This window comes from Centruroides sculpturatus, unplaced genomic scaffold (assembly GCF_000671375.1).
Source record: "Centruroides sculpturatus isolate CEXI.00-Female unplaced genomic scaffold, Cexi_2.0 scaffold639, whole genome shotgun sequence".
In the NCBI taxonomy this organism is placed as follows: Eukaryota; Metazoa; Arthropoda; class Arachnida; order Scorpiones; family Buthidae; genus Centruroides; species Centruroides sculpturatus.
The window spans coordinates 60,996-83,220 of NW_019384778.1; the positions used below are offsets into that span (position 1 = coordinate 60,996).

The window sequence follows — 22,225 nt, forward strand, 5'->3', positions numbered from 1 at the left end:
CTTGCAGAGTTCATTCAACTCTTCCAATGGAGAATTCTACGTTATTTTCCCTTGTGAACTTGTAATAATTAATTAATTTGTAAATGTGATATGTAGGCCTATATGAAATTGATCGCAGCATTCCTAAAATATAACATCCATTGTATAATTGTTCCAATTTTTGAAAAGTTGCGCAAGTTTACTGTTCTGTCGATTGACGTTTTATAGAATATGATGTCACTATTGACTCCTCCCGTTCCGTGTCGTAAGTTAGAAACGATTTTGTATTGATCTGACCTATATTTAGGCTACCGTCGGGAGTAATGATGAACATTTGTCAGTGACTTACGAACGATGCAAATATTATTTATATTTTACGTTGCTCGAAAGTTACCTTTCTTTTTATAATCATGGGTTATTGAACTTTTTCTTTTTCATTCCACTGCGTATAACAGTAATGAAATTAACGTATATAATCTGATTAACATCATAAATAAAAGAAAATAAATTCAGGTAAGCAGATATAATTTATTTAAAATACTTATTTAAATATTTTCATTATGTTATTAAAATTTATTAATAATATATTTCGGGTTTATTTTATAGTTACCAAGTTAGATAACATGGAGAGCGTCACAATTATTTTCTACAGAGTAAACAAATTACCTAGATTTTTCGATTTTCGTTCGTTATGTTTTTTAATCACGTTTCTTTTAGTATATTTAAAAAGAAGAAACCTACAAAAATATTTGTTTGCTCTTGTATTTGGGAAGTACATCGCTCCGGGAATGACGAAAAGACTCCATCCTTATAAAAAAGAATTATTTTCGTCTCTGAAAGAAATAATATCTCACGATCCAAAACTGAAACAGCGGGGACGTATAAGAATTTTAGAAATAGGAGTAGGGAGCGGTACCAACTTCCAATATTATCCCGACAATGCTCATTTGATTACGTTGGAACCTAATACTTTCTTTGAGGAGTATTTCAAAAGCAATAAAAATAAATTTCCGCACATAAAAATCGAAAAATTCCTTATAGGTGAAGCTGAAACGATACCGGATATAAAAGATGGATCCATTGATGCGGTCGTTTCTACTTTGGTATTGTGTTCTGTAAACAATCTAAATGGGGTACTGGCAGAGATAAAGCGAGTTCTGTGTTCGGTAAGTGATATTATATTTCGTGTTTTATGATTGAGACTATGCGCAGCAATTCTTTGCTTTCCAATATAGTTTAAGTAGATTTTAAATAAATTCATTCGTTATTGTTAATTATGAAATTTAAAGAAACTTTTACTTTCCCGGTTGTTATGTATACATTATATGTATCTGCACGTTTTGAGACTTCCTGATCCTATTCAAAAATAAAAACTGAAAAAAATTCTGTATGTAATTCTGTCTCTAATTAAATTTGATAATCATACAAATAAAATATATTTTCAAGAAAGAGTAGAACAGCGTTTTCAGCCTCAACCTTTTTAATCCTAAAGATTAGTAAAATTTAATGTCTGAAAAAATCTACACACCACTTAGTTATGTATGCCTAATGTGGATATTACCAACATTTGGGACATACTGTGCTTTATATAACATAATGAATCTAAAAGCATGTTTTGAATATATACGGAAACATAATTAATTAAATTGGAAGTAAATTATTAAAAGTGAATCATCATTGAACAAAGTTTTAATCTTTATTACTTTAAGTCAGCCTGCAGATCACCTATAGTCCTCGATAATAGGAGAGGTTGAGATGATGATGGGACAGATATAAACATACTTTCTTTCATTTTCCTCTTAGGATAAATGCTTCCAATATTTAGGAGAAAATATAAAATAATTTGAATTTTACTTTCCAGGCTGTTGTATAACAAAATATGACGATCGGTCAAATTGACCCTCAAGGTTTTTACATTTTTAAACTCAGAAGATCTTGAAACTTCGAGCAATACAAAAACAATTGGAGTTTTTCTCTGTATGTGTGCGTGCAAACGATTTTTTTCACTCACTTTGAAGCTTAATAATTCCTGTGCCATTTGTCGAAAATTTCTGAAATTTTGCAGGGGACTTTCTATATTACGGGAAAATATTTCTTGAAATTTTCAGGAAAATCGGACCATTGATCTAGAGGTGAGGCCCTATATCAAAAAGCTTCCACATTATGAAATATTTTTTACTCGTACAAAATTTTAGCTTACAAAAAATAAATGTATTTATTTCGAAAATTTTATTCAAAAATCACTTCTCCCAATATTAACGTGTTTTGATGTTTTTTTTTTTTTTAAATAAATTCTAAAAGAATAACCCAATTGACTTTAACTCTTTTCAATGTGTATATATTAATAAAATAGTTTCAAGAAATTGGTATTCCCAGCTCCCAACTCTAGATCTGGAGTAAAATACAAAAAAACTAATTTTTAAACGAAATTCTTTGAGATAAATATTTAATTTGTGTTATTAATCATAATTTTCATCGAAGTTAGATCGAAAGATCTTAATATATTGAAGAGGTGGTCGAGGATGATATTGTTAACAGTAGAATATTTAAAACGTATTTCATAAGTATTTTATTACTAATAATAAAATTATCTTTCTATTATTAACGGAGGAAAATAAAGAGAATACATTCCTTAAAAACCTGTATTATTTTATAGGGTGGAAAATTTTATTACTTGGAACATATCGGATATAAAAGTGGCACTTGGAAACGTTTCTTGCAAAATTTTGTTGAAATATTCTGGCGCCCGGCCAATGATGGCTGTCGTTTGTGTGCTCCTATTTCTGAAAGCATCAGCGAAGCGGGATTCAAAGAAATTTGCGAAAAAGAAGTTTATTTACAAGAAGAACTTTTTGTCCTCCGAAGAAATATTATTGGTGTAGCTATTGTTTAACATAATTAATTATGCAGTTTCTGTAATTTTAAACTGTGATATGCATTTTTGTTAACTTAAATCATTTAATACGCTGTATATTTTTAAAGTAATGTGATTTTACTATCGTTATTATTTTTATAGAATGTTTATAGAATTTATTCCGTTAACTTTTTAAATTTTTATTATATTAAAAGACGTTGAAATGATTTAAAGGAAAATATTAAGAGGAAAATAAACAATTAATAAACATATACGAAAACATTACTTGTAATTATAGAATTATAAAAAAATAAACAGTTCATTTGAAATTATTTGTAAAAATATATGCCTAATATGTATTTGAAATGTAAACAATTTAATTTTAAAATATATATAAAAATTACTTATTATCAAAGGGACATCGGATTGTGAAAAATTTATCAATAAGAAATAATCATTTGTATGAATGCTATAGAAATAAAACTTTAATTTTGAAACTTTTAAATATTTTCGCCTGTGCTTTGTCAAGATTCTTCAGGCACACAACACACAGCAAGAGCATTTTATTCTATGTTCAGGCATTTACCACACATATTGGACAAAAATCATTCTGTATATAAATTAAATGATTTTGTTCCATTCCATATGCAAATACTTAGAAAGGAAAAAAATCAAGCAATTAAATTTTCAACATTTGAATTAAAATTTTATTTATGTAATACCAGTGTACGTGATAAACCGGTTTATCAATAAAGTATAACTGATGTTATATTTTATTGTTAAATCGGTGAACTGTGTAACCTATGAATTTATTTTATTTATTTTTACTGAGTGATTTTTAGCTTTTAAAAATATTGATATTGCTCGTAGCCATAGATTAAGGACCTACAGAAAATAACTTTATTCACGATGGAAAGATTAATGAAATGCATTCCTTTTAGTAACAAATAATACATATAAAATTTTATTTATTTATTTATTAATCTAATTCACATTTATTACTTAAAATATGAACCGCAGGCTGTCCAGGTTTAATTGCTTTGTCAGGATCTGATTGACAAAATGTCTTCGTTTGAGCAAGTTTTTCCCTATAAATATAAATTAAAATTTTTAATTCTAAATAAATAATATATTAATAATAATGATATAATATAAGTTGTAACAATTAATAATTTCTATACGATTCTGTTTAATTAAATTAATTCAATTAAGGTTATGGTCTTGTTATGAATCATTAATACGAATATTATTATTATTTTTTATAAACAAAATAACTCACTCTTTCTGGATAACGTTCATAGGAACTAATTGAACATATTTGATATTAATTTTCTTAGTCTTAAGCCAATTAAAAGGATTGATAAAGTCGCCAAGATGAGGTTTCCAACTTATTGAAACAGATTTAAAATTTCCAAGATCTTTGTCTGTCGTAAACATATATACGTGACGGCTTCCAGGGACCAAATCAACATCACTAAACAGAAATTTAAGATTAGATAAAGTATAGACATTTGCATTTAATTAATTTATATTATTTGGCGAAATAATCGTATTGAACTTACTGCGGTGTTAAAGTTTGTGATGCATCGGTTTCCTCTCCATATATGACTGCTTCCAGTTTTCCTCTCATTTTCTGTGAATTTTTAACTTTGTGCAGTTTTACAATTATTTTGTAGTGATACACTGCAAATAAATCAAAATCATTTCATTATTATCGTAGATGATAATTGATTAACATAGATCTATTCTAAATTTTTCGGATAATTGATAATTCAAAACCACATGCTATATAATTAAAACTAGAAATGAGAGAATATAACTTTTTTCTCGAATACACGAATACCCCGAATATTTAATGAACTTAATTACTATATATAATTTATTTATTATTTAACTTTGTTTTATTTATTTCAAAACATTAATAAATTAATAAAGTAAAACAAAAATAAAAAGAAAATAATCTACTAAATTTTAAGAAATAAAACTTGAAATTCTTTGCTTTGATTTTCATTTTTAAAGTACCTTTATTTAAGGTATTCTTATCTCAAGTACAATAGATTAACTTACAATATATTACTTGTTTTCATTCTCACCTACTGCAGATTTTTATTTAGGAAAACAAGAATTCGAAAACGTTCGGTATATTCTTTTTGTCACAAATTATACCAGCTCCTTTTGGTACTTCCAGATTCGCCACTGCGATTACTTATGACGCGATAGTGAAGGTATTTTGTAGTATTCAGATATATTTTTATCAAAGTAATATTAGAGAATTCAAATACCGTTTTAATTAGAGATGGGCGAAAATTATTTTTGTATTTCTAAATTAAAACGATATTCAAACATATAAGCATTCAATAACTATAAGAAATGCTTTAAATATAGATTCAAAAATAGAAATTTTCTGCCAACGTTTATTCACATGTTTACAAAACTATGAATATTATTGGATATAATTATAAAATAAATATTAATAGATAATTTCAGAAAGGTTTTATTACTGTAAAAATAATTGAAACCCGAGTGAATGTGTTATGTTATAATCATTAAAAACCATGATTGTCCTACATAGATGAAAATGTAATTTATCAGTCTCTCCCATACCACTAGGAAAGATCTTAGAAATTATACGACACTAATACTCTGTAACACATTATTTCGTAGATATATTTATACCGGAATAATTATATGATAAAAACTTGAACATCAACTCACTAAAAACTTTGAATTTGAATAAAGCGCTTTCATCTACTCGTGTCTTCAATTACTTCAAAATTTTTTATGTACAGTATTTATCTATGTATTTTTCCCACAAGGATAACTATACGCTCTCTTACATATACACATACGATTTTTTATAGAAATTATATTCTTTGTCTACGAAAGGAAGCACCAAATTAATTAAATTTGATATCGCCTTAAGCGATCCTCGTCTTTATAGACAAATGTTTACGTTTTATTAAATGAAATTACATCAAATTAATTAAAATAGTATCAACAGTATAAAATTTTTGTTTTAAATCAAGAAAATTATTAATTATAAACTAATTACAAAAATAAGTTATGATCCATAATTTAGAAACTGTCTCGATTCATATAAATCAGGAGTCCCCAAATTTTTTTGTATGTCGATCCATTCAAGGATTTCTCGTCTTTTTATTAATCCCCTGTTTTTTTTTTACAGCTAGTCATTTAGTCAGTAATAAATAAATAAATCTGGTGAGACAGTATTAATCCACACATCATTTTTACACTGTAGAAAAGATTACTTAAGTTATAGTGTGTAAATTTACGTCTTGAACTGTCATATACATAATTCGTTGGACTAATAATGTTTAATGAATCTTTTCCAATTGACCCCTAATTGACTTCCGAAAATTAGGGGTCTTTAGTGTGAGGTCAATTAGGGGTCAATTAAAGTGTCGTTTAATTTATGAGATCTTTCATACTTTTGGGAGCCCCTGATATAAACGGTCAATAATGTGAAATTTCAGGTATACTAATTTACTGTATCAAATTAATAAAACGAAGAAATGTATGTATTAATTAATTTTGTTAACTTTTATCTATAATAAAACAATTTATTTCTTATTTTAAATAGATTTAATATGAAACAAAGTCACAAGGAATATTTAAAAAATCAAATTATTTAGTGTGAAATGTAAATCACCAGTCATACAAATACTGATAAATTTTACAGAATCCCTCAGATCAACAGTTTATTAATATAATCCCTAATTGTAGGGAAATGTCTAAGTCGAAATGTACCCATGACTTTTGTTTTACTATGAAAGCATTATTACTTTGATTAATATAAAGCTTTCATAGATAAAAGTAAACATAATAAGTTTCATATAATGTGTTTTAGTTTTATGCGTTATCACAGATAAAACATTTGAAGAATTGCCGGTTTTGAAAATAATGAGAATATTTCAGCATATACTTTCATTCTTAGAAGTGTTTTTATTAAAAGTATAAAAAATGGTAAGTCTCTAGTTAATATTTCTTAAAATCCTTTCTAAATAAAACGAAATTTATTAAATAATTGTGAGTTTAAATTTCTATTCTGAATAATGTTTGACGTGATTATCTTCAATAAAATTACCAACTTTGAAAATAATCTAATACTATAGCCTATATATTTATTATTATTATTATTATTATAACAAAATCGTCGTAGATAAATTTTAATATGGGTATCCTATATATGGGATAGCCTATTATAATTATAAGAAAACTAATGGAAAAACCATATTTTATTCTGGTATAAATTATATCATTTAATAAAAAAAATTAATTAAAATGAAATATTTTATTTTCTAATTATAATTATATCCGAAAAATTAATTCAAATAAAGCTTAACTGAAACTTTATGCATTAAAAAAATGAGAGAAAGTATTTATATGTAAAAGTCTTGATATGTTTGTACAATTAATAAATTATAAATACTAAAAATCAACTTACAGCAATATGGCCTGTCCTTCCCCATCTTCAAATACAATTTCAAATTCTTTTGACCTAATCCTTTTGATAAGTATGCCTTTTCACCCATAGCTGCACACATACTTCCATCCGGTCCACAATCAGTACATTTACCTTCAAGAAAGTTATCCCAACTAGAACATTTATAACCTACTGGAAGACATTTTTTTTGAGTCACAGTAGATGCATAAAATTCAACGGCTCTATGATGATTACAGCCTATGAAACGTCCTCCTCCTACGTAATTGTGAAAGTAAAATTATTAATAATTTCGAATATAATTGAAAAAATAATATATTAGTTTAAAAGACAGACCTTCTATAATGCCTTCTGTGATGAGTTTTATAAGTCTTCCGCGTTTTTCACAACCGGGTTGATTCCTACCATTATTAGGATAAAAGTCCACGTGACCGCATGGTTGTTCCATGCCAAAACCTAATAAAAAAAAAGAATTTAAAAAAATACATGCAAAAATGATTAAATTTTGATAGTAACCTGATATTTTACCTAATAATATTATTGAATTAGAGTCTGTATGTATTACATCAACAAATTCGGCATCAGTTTCATCTAAACGTACCATGGCAGGCATATATTGGAAATAGGGTTCGGCTGGATCCAGACCTGAATAATATTTAAATAGATTATTTTTATATAAAATTAATGTCTTAGTATGATTTTAATCAAATAATAAGGCCAATTCAGAGCTTTATTGATCTACAATTGAACCAATTGTAAGTTTAAGTTTTCAAAAAACACAATTTCGAAACATTTCATTTTGTTAAATGGTGCTTTCAATACGTTCATTACATAAAATTGATCAGCTTATTAATGTATAAAATTAGCATATTAGGACTATATGGTCGGTCATAATTTCTCTTATAGCGGGAGGGCTGACCCTCAATGGGGTCGATCAGCATGAGAGGTGAGATATAATACTATACTTTCGGTAGATATTGAAACATATACTGTAAGTTATATCTTAGAAAATATATAAAAATTTAAGTTTATTATAAGTTATTTAGATTCATCTGTCAAATGATATAAAGATAAATAAATATTTATTATCGTATTGTGAAAATTTAGATGTTTTATATTAATTTATAACAAACTTACATTGAAAATGTAATAAACGTATAAATAAATACTGTAATTTTATTGTTGTGTCATTTACTACAAAAAGGACTTATTAAAAAAAGTTAAACAACTGTAAATACAAATATGTGAAAATTAATTTCTATGAACCACGAGATAAAAGAAATAAATTCTAGACACTACAAACAAAACTTTTCTATATTCTTTCAAATATATTTTTCCAACTGTATTAATTAAGAACATGTTTTACAGCATTCAGACTATCACACAAGGCCATTTCGTCCGGCCTCACATTTACAAGGGCCTCAAAAATATTTATTATAAAAGTATTTCTTTTACATTAAGAAGACGCGTTATTTTGTCAAGCTCTATTAATTAAAAATATAATACTTTAATTTTTAATGCTAAGTTTTAATATACTGGAGGCGTCAAAAAGATAAGTGGTCCAATTTCTCTCGATCTCTGCAACCCAAAACAGCATTTTGATTTTTGAATTTAAACCGATGATAAAAAGATTGCAAGACCTATTTTATTTAAAATTTTTGTGTTTATGTTTATGTAATTTATAAATCAAAGAAGTTAATATATTATGCGTTTTCTATAAGGAATCGTGATTATTAAGATTTTAAAAACAAGCAATTAAAATTGAAAAGAGAGAGAGAGAGAGAGAGAGAGAGAGACAATATCCTTTACTCTTCGTTATTAAGAATTAAATCTTGTCGATGATCTTTTATGTGTATTTTATATTAAAAAATGTAAAACTTTTTACCTGTAATACGACCAAGATGTTTAATTCTTTCTCCGGCGTATCCAGCTATTTGGGCTCCCAAACTATGGCCTATAATGTGTACATTTCTAGGATCGATATTTCTTTTTTCCTTCAAAATTGAATTTTAAGAATTAATTTTATTAGTTAGAATTTTAAAAACTTTTTTATTTACATTTTAAATTTTAAACAAAATACCTCANCCGGCGTATCCAGCTATTTGGGCTCCCAAACTATGGCCTATAATGTGTACATTTCTAGGATCGATATTTCTTTTTTCCTTCAAAATTGAATTTTATAAATTAATTTTATTAGTTAGAATTTTAAAAACTTTTTTATTTACATTTTAAATTTTAAACAAAATACCTCAAGTAGATTAACTAAAAGCGCTATTTCTGCTCCAACTACTCTCGTATTTGCAGTTGCTTGCGTGTAAGGCGGCTTATTGCCTTTAGTCCAATCAACTACAATAACATTACAATCTTCGTTTAATAAAATCCTGTCTTTCAATCTCTGCAAAAATTTAATCCTTGTATGAGTACAATTAATTCTTAAAACATTCTGTTTGTTATAATTTACAGATTGCTGAGAATCATAATATAATAAAGTTTTAATTTGTATATCAATTTCATATTAATTTCATCATATAATTAAATTTATATTCGATGGCTGAGACGATAAAGGTATTTCAGCCTGGCGCTCTGGGACCTTGATTATGGTTCAGAAACCTCAAGAATTTTTCAGACAGTTCGTGTGATCAAGTCTCTCACCATTCTTCCACGCCTCCATTGTGGTCCTGCCGTAACCCATGAAGGGAATTGAAAAAAAGGGTGTTTTTAGTGTCCTCGGGGCATAAAAAGTTTTTAAAAATGAATTTAAACTACAGGTTAATGTTTCATTTACGTTAGTTAATTTTTTGATTTAATTTCTGGTTGAATAGTCGAGGGGGTTAAGGCCGCTTTGGGGCACCACCAGATAACAAGGCCTTTTCGCTGACTCGTGACATCACCAATAAAAGATGGACTGTTCTTGTGCAAACTCTTTAGTTTTTAATAATTTTTAAAAAAATTTATCCCGTAGATAACAGAATTTTAAATTAAAATGGTTAATTAAAAATAAAGGATCTAAACAGAACTTGGAGAGCTATCGTCCAATTACTATTATTCAGAGTATAACTAAAATAATTGAAAAGGCTTTCTACGGAAGATTTTTTGAATTCGTCAATAAAAATAAAATTATAAGTAAAAATCAGTATGGATTTAAAAGAGAGGCCTCAACAATTGATACTTCTGACTCATTTTAAACAATATATTAGCAACAGTCTCGATAATGCAAATATTGTAATGGCGGTGTTTATCGATCTGACCAAGGCTTTTGATAGTGTTGATATTCAGATATTAAAACAAAAATTGTTTAAAGTTGGATTGAGAGGAGTGCCATTGGAATGGCTAATATCCTATTTATCAAATCGTACGTACTATGTTAAGGTAAAAAATTCAATATCAAAACCATTTCGAGTTAACAAAGGTGTACCACAGGGATCCGTTTTGGGCCCTTTACTTTTTAATATTTATATAAATGATATTGTAGAGACTATTCCTGAGAATAATATTATATTGTATGCAGATGATATTGTTATAACATATGCAGATTGGAATCTTCATTTGGTTGAAAATAATATAAACTCTTTGTTATCTAAATTAAGTAAGTACATGGAAAATAATAACTTAAGAGTAAATGAAAATAAAACAAATTATATTTGTTTATCAAATAAAAACAAAAAAGTGAATTTAGAAGATATACAAGTAAGAATAAATAATGAACGTATTCAAAGAGTTAATACTGTAAAATATTTAGGAATCGAAATTGATGATAAGTTACGATGGAACAATCATATAAATAATTTAACACTGTCTTTATCTAGATATATTGGAATACTGAAAAGAATAATGAGTTTTTTAAATTGTGAGACTGTTTTGCGCTTGTATCACGCTTGCATGGAACCTAAACTTCGATATGGTATTTCTGTATGGGGTACAGCTTCTTCTTTTGTATTGAATAGATTGCAAGTTATACAAAATAACTTTATAAGAGCATTATATAAGTTGCCTTATGATTCCTCTGTCACTTCTTTTTATAACCAGATCAAAATTGATAAAATAAAAACTTTATATAAAAAACAAGTTCTTTTGGAAGGTTTTAAACTAATAAAGGTGAGCAAGAAAAAATCTTATATAAGCGAAGAATTAAATAAATATTTTAGGCCTTCTAATTACAACTACCGATGGAGAAACAATTTGATTTTACCAAAAATTAAGCACAGTTTTGGAAGAGATGCACCAATCTATCAACTTATATATAATTGGAATGCCTTAAAAGAAGAATATAAAGATTTGTGTACTTACGGACAATTTAAACGGGCTGTAAAAATATTGAGATGTGATTAGTTGAGTGTATTTTTTTTTGTTTTTTATGTATTTCTCTTCTCTGTTTTTTTTTGTTGTTTTGTTGATTGTTTACTTTGTAAATGTTTGTATCATTTGTTTTTCTTTTGACCCTTGAAAAAGGCCAATGGCCATAGGGTCGTATGATTAAATATTAAATATTAAATATTAAACAGTATGTAATCATTTTGTAAATGCATGAGCAAATATCAAATTTTAAACATTTTTAAAATAATTACTGTATGTTTGAAATATGCATTCATTGAAAACGAAATGTCAAATTATCGAATTCCTATTGCTTATAATAACGTATAGACTAAAAGTTCTATGCTAAGGTGCAAAAATCAAACTGAAACATTATAATAATTATTTCAACGAAGTGCTGAAGATGAAAAATCCTATAAATAATTTGAATAGTGTTTGGCGCACTTGACATCACTAAACTCTTCTGATTGGTCGGAAACAAAAAATTCGTGGCATGGAAGTATTAATGGAAATTCAAATCGTATTACAGTTCTCTATGTGATTAGTATTGCCATAATCGTATACTTATTTTCATCAAAATATAAAATTTCCATACAATTGAAATGATAGAATTTTTAGCAATATGCTTTAAATAAACAAGTTAAATGAATATAGTGTAAATAGAATTTACCTCTTGCCATGGTCCAAAGTCTTGATCAATCCAACCATGTACGATAATTATTATCCTTTTTGTTGGATCTATAGGACTATCTTCTATAGATTTCGGTTTGTATGTGTTGATTATCGTCGGTTCGGATGGTGCATCTCTCTGATAAAGTTTAAAAACAGCATCAATAATTTTTCTGTCCAGTGGTAAAACATTTATAGGACGTCGTACAGGATCGAAAAATTCTTTAGTAATTTCGAAGCACCCCAAGTCTTCCATACATATTTTTTTACCAACTGATATAATAAAAAATTAAAAGTTCATTCAATCAATTCAAGTAAATAAAAAGTGAATAAATAATAAGATAAAAATTAATTATTTAATTAAAAAATTAATTAATTAATTAAAAAAACTATTATTTATTTGTAATATACCTGTTATCTGTTTAATTGGACCAGACTGAATAAGATTTGTTTAATGACTTATATATGTCTTTATTTCTTAACATACTTGTGTAAAACATGTACAAATAAAATAAATGATTATAATTCATTATAGTTTATATTGATACAAAGTTAATTTCTACTAATCAATAGGTACTCACAAACCGTGCCTAAAACTCGGAAAAGCAAATTTTAAATTGTTTAGTATTAAATTAATAATAAACAATATAGACACGTAAAAGTTTTATTGAATTAATAATTATTTTAAAATAAACTAAAGTACATAATTTACAACATAAAAATGTAACAAAGTTTAAAAATAATGTTAAAACATTAAAAAATGAAGCTTGTGCAACTATAAAACATTTTAGAAGAAGCAATCGCTCCTATTGTCCCCTCTGAATTAACTACTGCACATTTCGATGCTCAAAAATACGATACAAATTGTTATGATCGTTTCTCTGGTAAAGTTACTAATCTCGCGTTGTTTGTCCAGTTTTTAATTACGAATTTTTCCATAGCAAGCCGAAGGATTCATATACCATAAACTTGACTCAATGCGTTCATATGATATCCTCAGTGAACCGTATTTCCATTTGTACTGTTAACGTTTCATATATTTCTTGCAATATGTATTGATATACAGTATATTGATCAATACCTACGATATTCCATGCTTGAAGAATTATGTAAATTTTGATATTAGTTAACAGTATCTCTTTTTTAGTATGTCCACGTCCATATGTTTGCAATGATATATAAAAATTAACAATATTAACTGAATTTAATTAACATTCTACTGTATTACAATAGGTTCGCTTTTACAATCTAGTTAGCTCTTGGAAAATTGTTGTCAAACGTTCCATCGTAAATCCAGTCACCATATTTCCCATAGGATCAGTATCATAAGTTGAATTTAGGTTTCTGAAAATAGGCCTAATTTGCTATCCAGAAAATTTAATCATTCAGGATTTAATCTTGGGAAGCGAGTGAACGGGTAAAAGGTTTTTAATGCGAATTCGGTAAAATTCCTATCTATTGTGATCGCTAATTCACAAGTAGCATAGAAATAGTAGACGCAGCATAATATAAATAAAAAATTAACTTTAATTAAAAAAAGATTTTTGAAAAATTTTCTAGTGTTTGTATTTCTTTCTTTGGAGAGTGCCAAAGTAAAAATGTAACAAAGGTTCTCTTGGTCTCCCTCTGGGTGCGCTAATAATCGAGATGGTCAACAAAATCAACAGACGTTACAGTAGGATATTTCATACAGTTAAAATAAGGCATTTATATGTAGTAGCAAATCCGAGAATTTACTGTATTCAGCTATGATTTATTTGACTAATAACAATAACAATAATAATTTTTTGTTTTTTGAGATTCTGGCTTTAAGCTTGCTCTAAATCGTTTATAAACAGTGTTATTTCAACTTCAATTACCTCATGTAGTAAATCTGAATCATATACGTTTCATATTCAACGCTGTCAAGAAAGATATTTAGCAGTTCAAATGCAACAAAAATTTGACATGATGACATTTAGGATATAAGCTACGAAAGACATTTCCGTTAAAAATTAGTCCTAAAGTTCATCATCGGAGTCGTTGAAAGGAGAGGAAAAATCTTCTGGGAGCGGAGAAAACTTTGGGGCCTGTAGTGGTTCTTACCCTCATAAAATTAATGTTATTATTACTAATAGAAAATGAAATCTAAGATTTCTTTTTATTAATAAAGAAACATTCTACGCATATTATTTCTTCAATAGATAAAAATGACTAAAGAGATCACTAAGAGGGAAAAATGCCGACTTTATCCCCGAGCATTAAACAGTGTTCATCTTTAGGTTTTACATGTTCAGAGTGGTGACCACATTGAACAGTATTCCATGCTTCGCTAAGGTCTTTTTTCTATACCACAAGTGTCTCGTTTAAACAATCTGTCTGTCGCTTAAAACACTAAAACTCCATAATAATGAGTTTTGATGCTATTTATTTTCTTTTTCTTTTTACGGAATGTCTTCCGCATATTCAAAAATGTCATCATACCGAATTTACTTTGGAAACCACTGAATACAGATTTATAGGCAAATTTGTTTATTTGCCTATAAATGCCCCTTTTTTAGTGGTTTCCAAAATAAGTGATTATACCCGGCAAATATTGCCGATTTTAGCTTTATATTGTACCGAATTTAGTTTCATATATATAGCTAAATATATTTCCAGGCAGCATTGAATAGGGATATTTTACAGTAATTATGATCATCCGGTAAATGTTTCTCTTCTAAACATATAATTAATTCCTGATATTGAAAATGTGTTTTATACAGCAGATGTATATTTTAAAGCATTATTTGTTTTCTAAAATTGTACATTTATATTATTGATGTGAAATTTATCATTAGAACTCTTATTGTTACATTGTTATTTTTTATACTAATTACGACTTATATTATGTTTTATCTGAACTTAAAATGAATTAAGTTCAAATAAAACATTTTTATTTTATGAAGTATAATAATCGAAATGTAACACGAAAAGTAGTAACTATCGCGTGCACTAACGTAATCTATAAAGGGCGTAATCTATTTATACACCCTTAATTAATCATTTATAGTACTATAGATAAATATCTATAAGAATTATATTTAATTAATGCTGTATTTAAAACAATATTATTACGATAAATTTAATAACGTTTTGAATTCGTTAAAATTATTCTAAATTCTTTAAAATTTTTATATACTTCAAATAGTAAAATAAAACGTAAATAAATATTTCAAAAATATTTACGATTTGGATGATAGAAGCGAGCAGAATCAATCTGTTTTTCTGCAAAGCATGTGAAGAGTGTAGAAAACACCAATAAGTAAATCGACTTGATGATCATTTTTAGGCTACATGAATTTTCGGAATGCAAACAACAATGACGAAGTATCAAGCTACCTGCATCTTATATATACGGGATTTATTGATAATTATTATTCGAGTTAGATATCTTAATCTTTTATATATTTTTATCATTTTTTATCAATTTGTTTTTTAATTTATAATAAAAAAATAGTTGTAATCATATCGTTAAATTTTTTCCTTTTAAGATAAATAATATATTTATCTTGAAAAAATATTATATTACCTTTTTTAAAATAATAGTTAAATTACTGACAATTGAATTTAAAATAATTTGAATATTTATTATAAATAATACTAAAATATGATTTATTTTATTTTATTTTGTGCACAAATATAAATAAAAACGAAATTTGAAGCATCTTAACAAGAACTCAAATAAATTCAAAAACAGTTATATAAATGTAATGCAATTGGATCTGATTAATTTGAATTATTGGTTAATTCGAACCCTCTTTTTAAATTTGTATTTAAATTAATAAATTATATTAGTCACATATCAATTTATGGTGGACGCTACATTGTAAACAGCAAGAGCGAAAAAAATTAACATTTCGATTTTTAATTACGTTATACAAATAAAATTATTTTTTCTTTAAATCCAGTTACTTGTGAAACCTGTCAAGAACCGAACACAATTATGAATTTCTTTTTAACATGTAAAAACGCCCAATATTTACGGGAAAAAGTTTTAGTGTGACTGTCTACCTACAAAAAATTGTTACAAAATCCTTTCCAAAACCACTAAAAACAAACTTTTTAAAAGCCATTTTTACTAGCTTACAAGGGGTGTCACGGCATTGTTATCACAAATTTCAATAATATTTTCTGTTTGGATAAACTTTGAACTTTTATTGAGCAAAGGGACAAAGCACTCTTCTCAAATGTTTTCATTAAAATCGAAGTTAAACCATCTCGAAGCATTCATGTATAAGCTTTGCAGAACATGCAGTATCAGTCAAGATCGCACGGTTCGGTGAGATCATTCTTTACTTATATTTGCAAGATTGCTGGTTTTCATCTCGATGAGAGAACTTTCTCTAAATCAATGCAACTTTTACATAAAATAATTCTAAATTACATTTTATATTAAAAAATGGACGTTTTCTTTCTTTGGAAATTCGTTATTTTGATGTCTAAGAGGAAAATGTAAACGCATTATTTTTATTTAAAAAGATTAAAGAAACGACATTTTCTTTCTTTGGAAATTCGTTATTTTGATGTCTAAGAGGAAAATGTAAACGCATTATTTTTATTTAAAAAGATTAAAGAAATGAGAAAGAAAAAAAATGTGATATCGCCAAAACTAGTTCAATTTCCAAAAATAAAAAAATTCGAATTTTTGAAATAGAAGGAATAAGGAAAAATAATTATCATCAAGTTGCCTTATACGCATTATACAGGGTGGCTAATAAATACTTTAAAATAGTTTATGTATGTTTAATATGACAATCTTATCATATTAAACTTACGTAAACTAGTTCGAATTTGTGATAATTTAGCGTTTCTTTGAATTCTCCTTGTGTTCGCATTCAAGATTCAAATGTATTTGCAATAATTACAATTCACGATAGTGAATTCGACGACAGTTAATCTTGACGACGATAAAGAGAAACAGAAAAAAAAAAATTATATTTATTATATATCTAGTTTAATTTATGTTTTCAACAATTACCATTTGTTTATGATTCATTCAAAAAATGAGAATTCCTTTTTAGGACTCTAAACTATTAAAATATAAATTTAATATGTTTCTGTCACATATATAAAACTCGTAATCAAACATTGAAGTTAGAGAAAAAACTTTTGCGTAATTAAAATATAAAATTTAAATTTAAAAATAAAATTTCATAAATTAATTCTTAAAATTTATTTCAAAGTTGTAAAAAAATTTAGTTAATTAAGTCAATATTGAATCATACCCCTATGTGATACTTGAAAGTTTATAGCTTTTTATCTTACCTTTGAAGCTATCAGCTAAAAATATTGATGAACTTATGAAGCAAAATATTAGACATTCCGATGAAATAACCATAATTCGAGATAATTAATATGTGAGCGGAATTAACAAAGTTGTCACTAAACTATGCCATTAGATGCAGTACCGTAGCGAGTAAAACACTGATCAATTTTTCGGTACTGATCAAGTACATAATCGAGTTGTACATTTATAAAAAAACTTTTGCAAATAAAAATGTTTTGGTAACTATATTTATCTAAATTAATAACAAATTAGTTATCAAAATTGTATAAATAAATACATCATTGAAATACATGTTTGTAGTGTATGACTATTTACATAAGCTATTCATTTTTTTAATATACAGGGCTGGTGCAAAAGTAGATATACAGTTAAGAATCTGAGAAATACAAATATTTGGTGTTCATTATTATTATTATTATTTTCATTATCTTTTATTAGTTCGTATTCCTTATTTGTGGTTTAATTTGTACATAAAAATAAATGTATTTTCTTCCTATTTTTTCCCTGTATGTTTTTTCACATAATAACAACTGTATATCTACTTTTGCAACCCCTGTATAATTAAGTAGTTATTTTTATGCAGATATAAACCAACTTCACAAATCATTAGTAGACTATATTATGGAAGTCAGCTTTTTGAATAAGTTACTATTAAATTTCCAAAAAAGTCTTCTAACGGATGGTATAGCCTATATGTGTGTATATATTTGGTTGTATTAATTTGGCAATTAATAGTAAATTTGAAAAAAATTTCTATGCATAACGTTTCGAATTATGTATATTATGTATAGAAATTAAAATATAAATAATATATATAGAAATTATGTATAGAACATAAATATTATATATAAAAAGAGGCACAAGAGCGATTGTTCTAATTTGAAGATTGTTCTTTATTTCATTTTTAGGGTTAAATTATATAAAATGGTACCTTCTTTCAAGAGGGTATTATTTTAAGATTAAATTATTTTAATAGGCATGACTGATGAGAAAATTGTTTAAGAGTTACTCATCTAATGAAGACATTAACTTCATATTGAGAATCAGAATAAAGAAATATTACTATACTATATAAACAAATACTATTTTATAATATTCCCCAGGAGAAGAATAAAGCCGATGTACTGGATATGGAATGCCTATCACTTCGCCACAGCAGCTAAAAACTTTCGTAAACTCAAACAACATGTCATATGACGTCGTATGACATATCTATTTATTTTTTATAATTTTCAAATTTCTTGCAAAAATGGCGAAAATTTCAAATAGTAAATAGATTATAGCAGTTTAAACATACGATATAATTTTATTACATACGCCTATGTATGTATTACTTTATAATAAATATAGAACTACTGTATTTTCCTTTGCTTTTGTAGATTAACTTTCCATTCTTATTCTGTAATAGTTATATTAATAGATAATTATTTTTAGGAAATGATTTGAAATTGAAACAGATTAAAATGTGGCAAAGCCTTTTATAAGCCAATTATTGTAATTTTTACTACTATCTAAAATATTGTGGGCAATTCTGATGGAAGTCGACTACAGGTCACAGACTCCATCAGTAGACAACAAGAAAATGTTTGTTGTGAGCTGTGAACTTCGTCAGCTAAGGAATTTTCTCGTCATTATAAACATTATTTTTCTGTGAAAATTTTTAAAGAAAATAATGCATTAAAAGCAAATAGACTAAATTCGAAACGCCGACCGAAAATATCCAGAAAATCGGTGAGAATGAACTAAATGGACTAAAATACAGTATCTTAAAAGATTGATTTTCCAGAGATATTTAATGCCATTTGAATTTTAATGAATCTTTTGTACGACCAAATTGTAAAATTCAAGTAGTGCTAACTGCTATGTATTTCAAGCAATAATAATATCAATATATTTTATGTAAAATTTTTGTAAAATATTGTTAAATTTAACTTTTATCAATTTAGTAAAATCATCCAACTGTTTTAATTTAATTAATTTTTTCAGTTTTGTTTGATATTGGTCTTTATTTTCTTCATCTCGTCATTCTTCTGATAGATTCACTCATTTCGTTTTTGTTTTCCATTTATACATGTTTCTGATTCATTAGGTTTAAACCAATTATATATTTATTCAAATATTTTAATATAGTTTTGTGCACAATATATATTGTGCACAAAATTAATAATAATTCTATTAGGAAGTTTAAATTCAAAATAAAGAGAGATGCAATAATTTAAAAAAATAATGTGTATGTGTTTTTTATTATTAGGCCTATATAACTTTTAATCATATAAAATACTTATTTATTTAAAGAAAATTGCAGAATAAATTGAATGGGTTGCGAATTTTTTAAAGATTATTTTTTTATTTTAAAATTTCATATTTAAAATACTTAACAGAAATTAAATGGTTACGGTTTTACGGTTTCCGACTTTAAAATTTGTCTAAGAAAATTATTCATCTTTATTTATTAAGAAGAATAAAAATAGAAATTCATTTTTTACTATATTGAACTGCATTCAAACATGTCTAACTGATACTTACCATGCAGTGTTTGATTGGAAGTATGCGTCAAAATTAATAAGCACTTTCATTTTTGCAATTAGTCACTATATATTTTTGCAGTATTTCTCAAGAAATATGTCGTAATCGTAGCCAAATAAAATTTTGTATTCTACTGTTAATCAGTAAATAAAAATTTGCTTTAATCACGGTCATGACAAGCTTATGATTACAAAAATTGTAGAATTAATAAAAAAATAATAATAAAAGTTAGGCAGATGTCAAGCATAAATAATGTCGTTATATTTTTGGATCTATAACTTTGTTATGACGCAATTCTCCAGAAACTATTTTTTTTTTTATTTGTACTAAATATAGCCTATAATGACGAATGATTTTGTAATGTGGGAATATTTTCGTTTAATTAATTTAAACGTTAAAAATCGGAGTAAATGTTATCTTTAACTCGTTTTCATCTCAATATTTTAAATTTATGGCTTTCACATCATACAAATGTCTTCAAAACGTTTCGAAAATGACACAATGGTGGGAGAAAATAGCTAATAAAGTTATGTTATAACATCTTACATAATGAAATAATTTTAAATACAATAGCGGTATATTAAAATGGTAATGTTACAGTTCAGTTCAGTTACAAACATTACTAATTGATATATATATATATATATATAATAACATTATACATTACAAGCACTTTGTACAATATTAATGTATAATTTTAAAATGATCTTGAGCGTCTTTAGTTCCATTATCATACATCATTTATAATGGAGATCATTTGTAAAACTCAATTTGTAAAATTACTTGATTACATGGACATACTATTATATTAGAAAATTAAAATTATTATATAAAAACATTTCTTACATTAAAGCAAAAAAGCACTTTATTTATTTATTTTTTAACAAAAGATAATTTGACCTTGTTTTTCTTCCTATCTGCCCTTCTCTCTTTATCTTGTACACGAGTTTTATAAAATAATCATAAAAACGTTGTAATCAAAATCCACAAAATATTGCATGATAGCACTAATCTTCAGAAAAGAAAACAAACTTCAATTGCTTTTTATTAGTTATTCCATTACATATCTCTATATTACAAAAATAAATGAAAAAGTAGTGTTGTATACAGTAACTCAAAAGTCAGTTGAACATTGTGTAATGATTAAATTACTATTTTATTCAAATACATACTTAAATATAGAATTACCATAAAGAGTAGGTGTTCAGAGTTCTTTGTATGAAGAACTTTTGAGCAAATTTCAACCAAATTTGATATACATACTGTCTTCAATATACAGTTTCAGTTTTCGGAAATAAATTTTACATCAAGATTCAGCCACTAGAGAGAAATTTGGCACTGCTGTCTCCTTACGTGCATATTACATAAGTTTTCTAACGAATTTAGGACATAAAAAATGAGTCGACAAAGATTCATCACAATTGTTCGACAGGTGAATAGTCATGGTACTCACTTTGCCTTTATACAAGATTGTGCACCCCTACACACCGTCTTAAATGTGCAAGCCTTACTGCAACAATATTTTTCTCACGAGAAAGCTGATTAGCCGATCATTTTCAACGTTATGGTCGCCACGACTACCAGATCAGAACTTCTGTGACTTTTGATTATAAGGCTACCTAAAAAGCCTCATTNATGACAAGCTTATGATTACAAAAATTGTAGAATTAATAAAAAAATAATAATAAAAGTTAGGCAGATGTCAAGCATAAATAATGTCGTTATATTTTTGGATCTATAACTTTGTTATGACGCAATTCTCCAGAAACTATTTTTTTTTTTATTTGTACTAAATATAGCCTATAATGACGAATGATTTTGTAATGTGGGAATATTTTCGTTTAATTAATTTAAACGTTAAAAATCGGAGTAAATGTTATCTTTAACTCGTTTTCATCTCAATATTTTAAATTTATGGCTTTCACATCATACAAATGTCTTCAAAACGTTTCGAAAATGACACAATGGTGGGAGAAAATAGCTAATAAAGTTATGTTATAACATCTTACATAATGAAATAATTTTAAATACAATAGCGGTATATTAAAATGGTAATGTTACAGTTCAGTTCAGTTACAAACATTACAGAGAGAGAGAGACAATATCCTTTACTCTT

The 22,225-nt window shown here is 26.5% G+C and overlaps 2 protein-coding genes across 2 annotated transcripts; one reads left to right on the forward strand and one right to left on the reverse strand.

The window, feature by feature from the left end:
- Positions 1-325: 325 nt before the first annotated feature.
- LOC111629124 (methyltransferase-like protein 7A) lies at positions 326-2,936 on the forward strand. The gene is made up of 3 exons (XM_023372994.1): positions 326-492; positions 586-1,145; positions 2,636-2,936. The coding sequence occupies exons 2-3, from the start codon at positions 603-605 to the stop codon at positions 2,870-2,872; spliced, it is 780 nt and encodes a 259-aa protein (XP_023228762.1). The 5' UTR covers positions 326-492; positions 586-602; the 3' UTR covers positions 2,873-2,936.
- Positions 2,937-3,662: 726 nt separating this feature from the next.
- On the reverse strand, positions 3,663-15,634 carry LOC111629129 (pancreatic lipase-related protein 2-like). The gene is made up of 10 exons (XM_023373000.1): positions 15,483-15,634; positions 12,277-12,548; positions 9,544-9,690; positions 9,181-9,289; positions 7,824-7,940; positions 7,632-7,751; positions 7,299-7,553; positions 4,396-4,516; positions 4,113-4,307; positions 3,663-3,921 (listed from the first exon to the last, which is right to left on the reverse strand). Exons 1-10 carry the CDS (start codon positions 15,577-15,579, stop codon positions 3,813-3,815), a joined length of 1,542 nt encoding a protein of 513 aa, XP_023228768.1. The 5' UTR covers positions 15,580-15,634; the 3' UTR covers positions 3,663-3,812.
- Between the last annotated feature and the right edge of the window lie 6,591 nt (positions 15,635-22,225).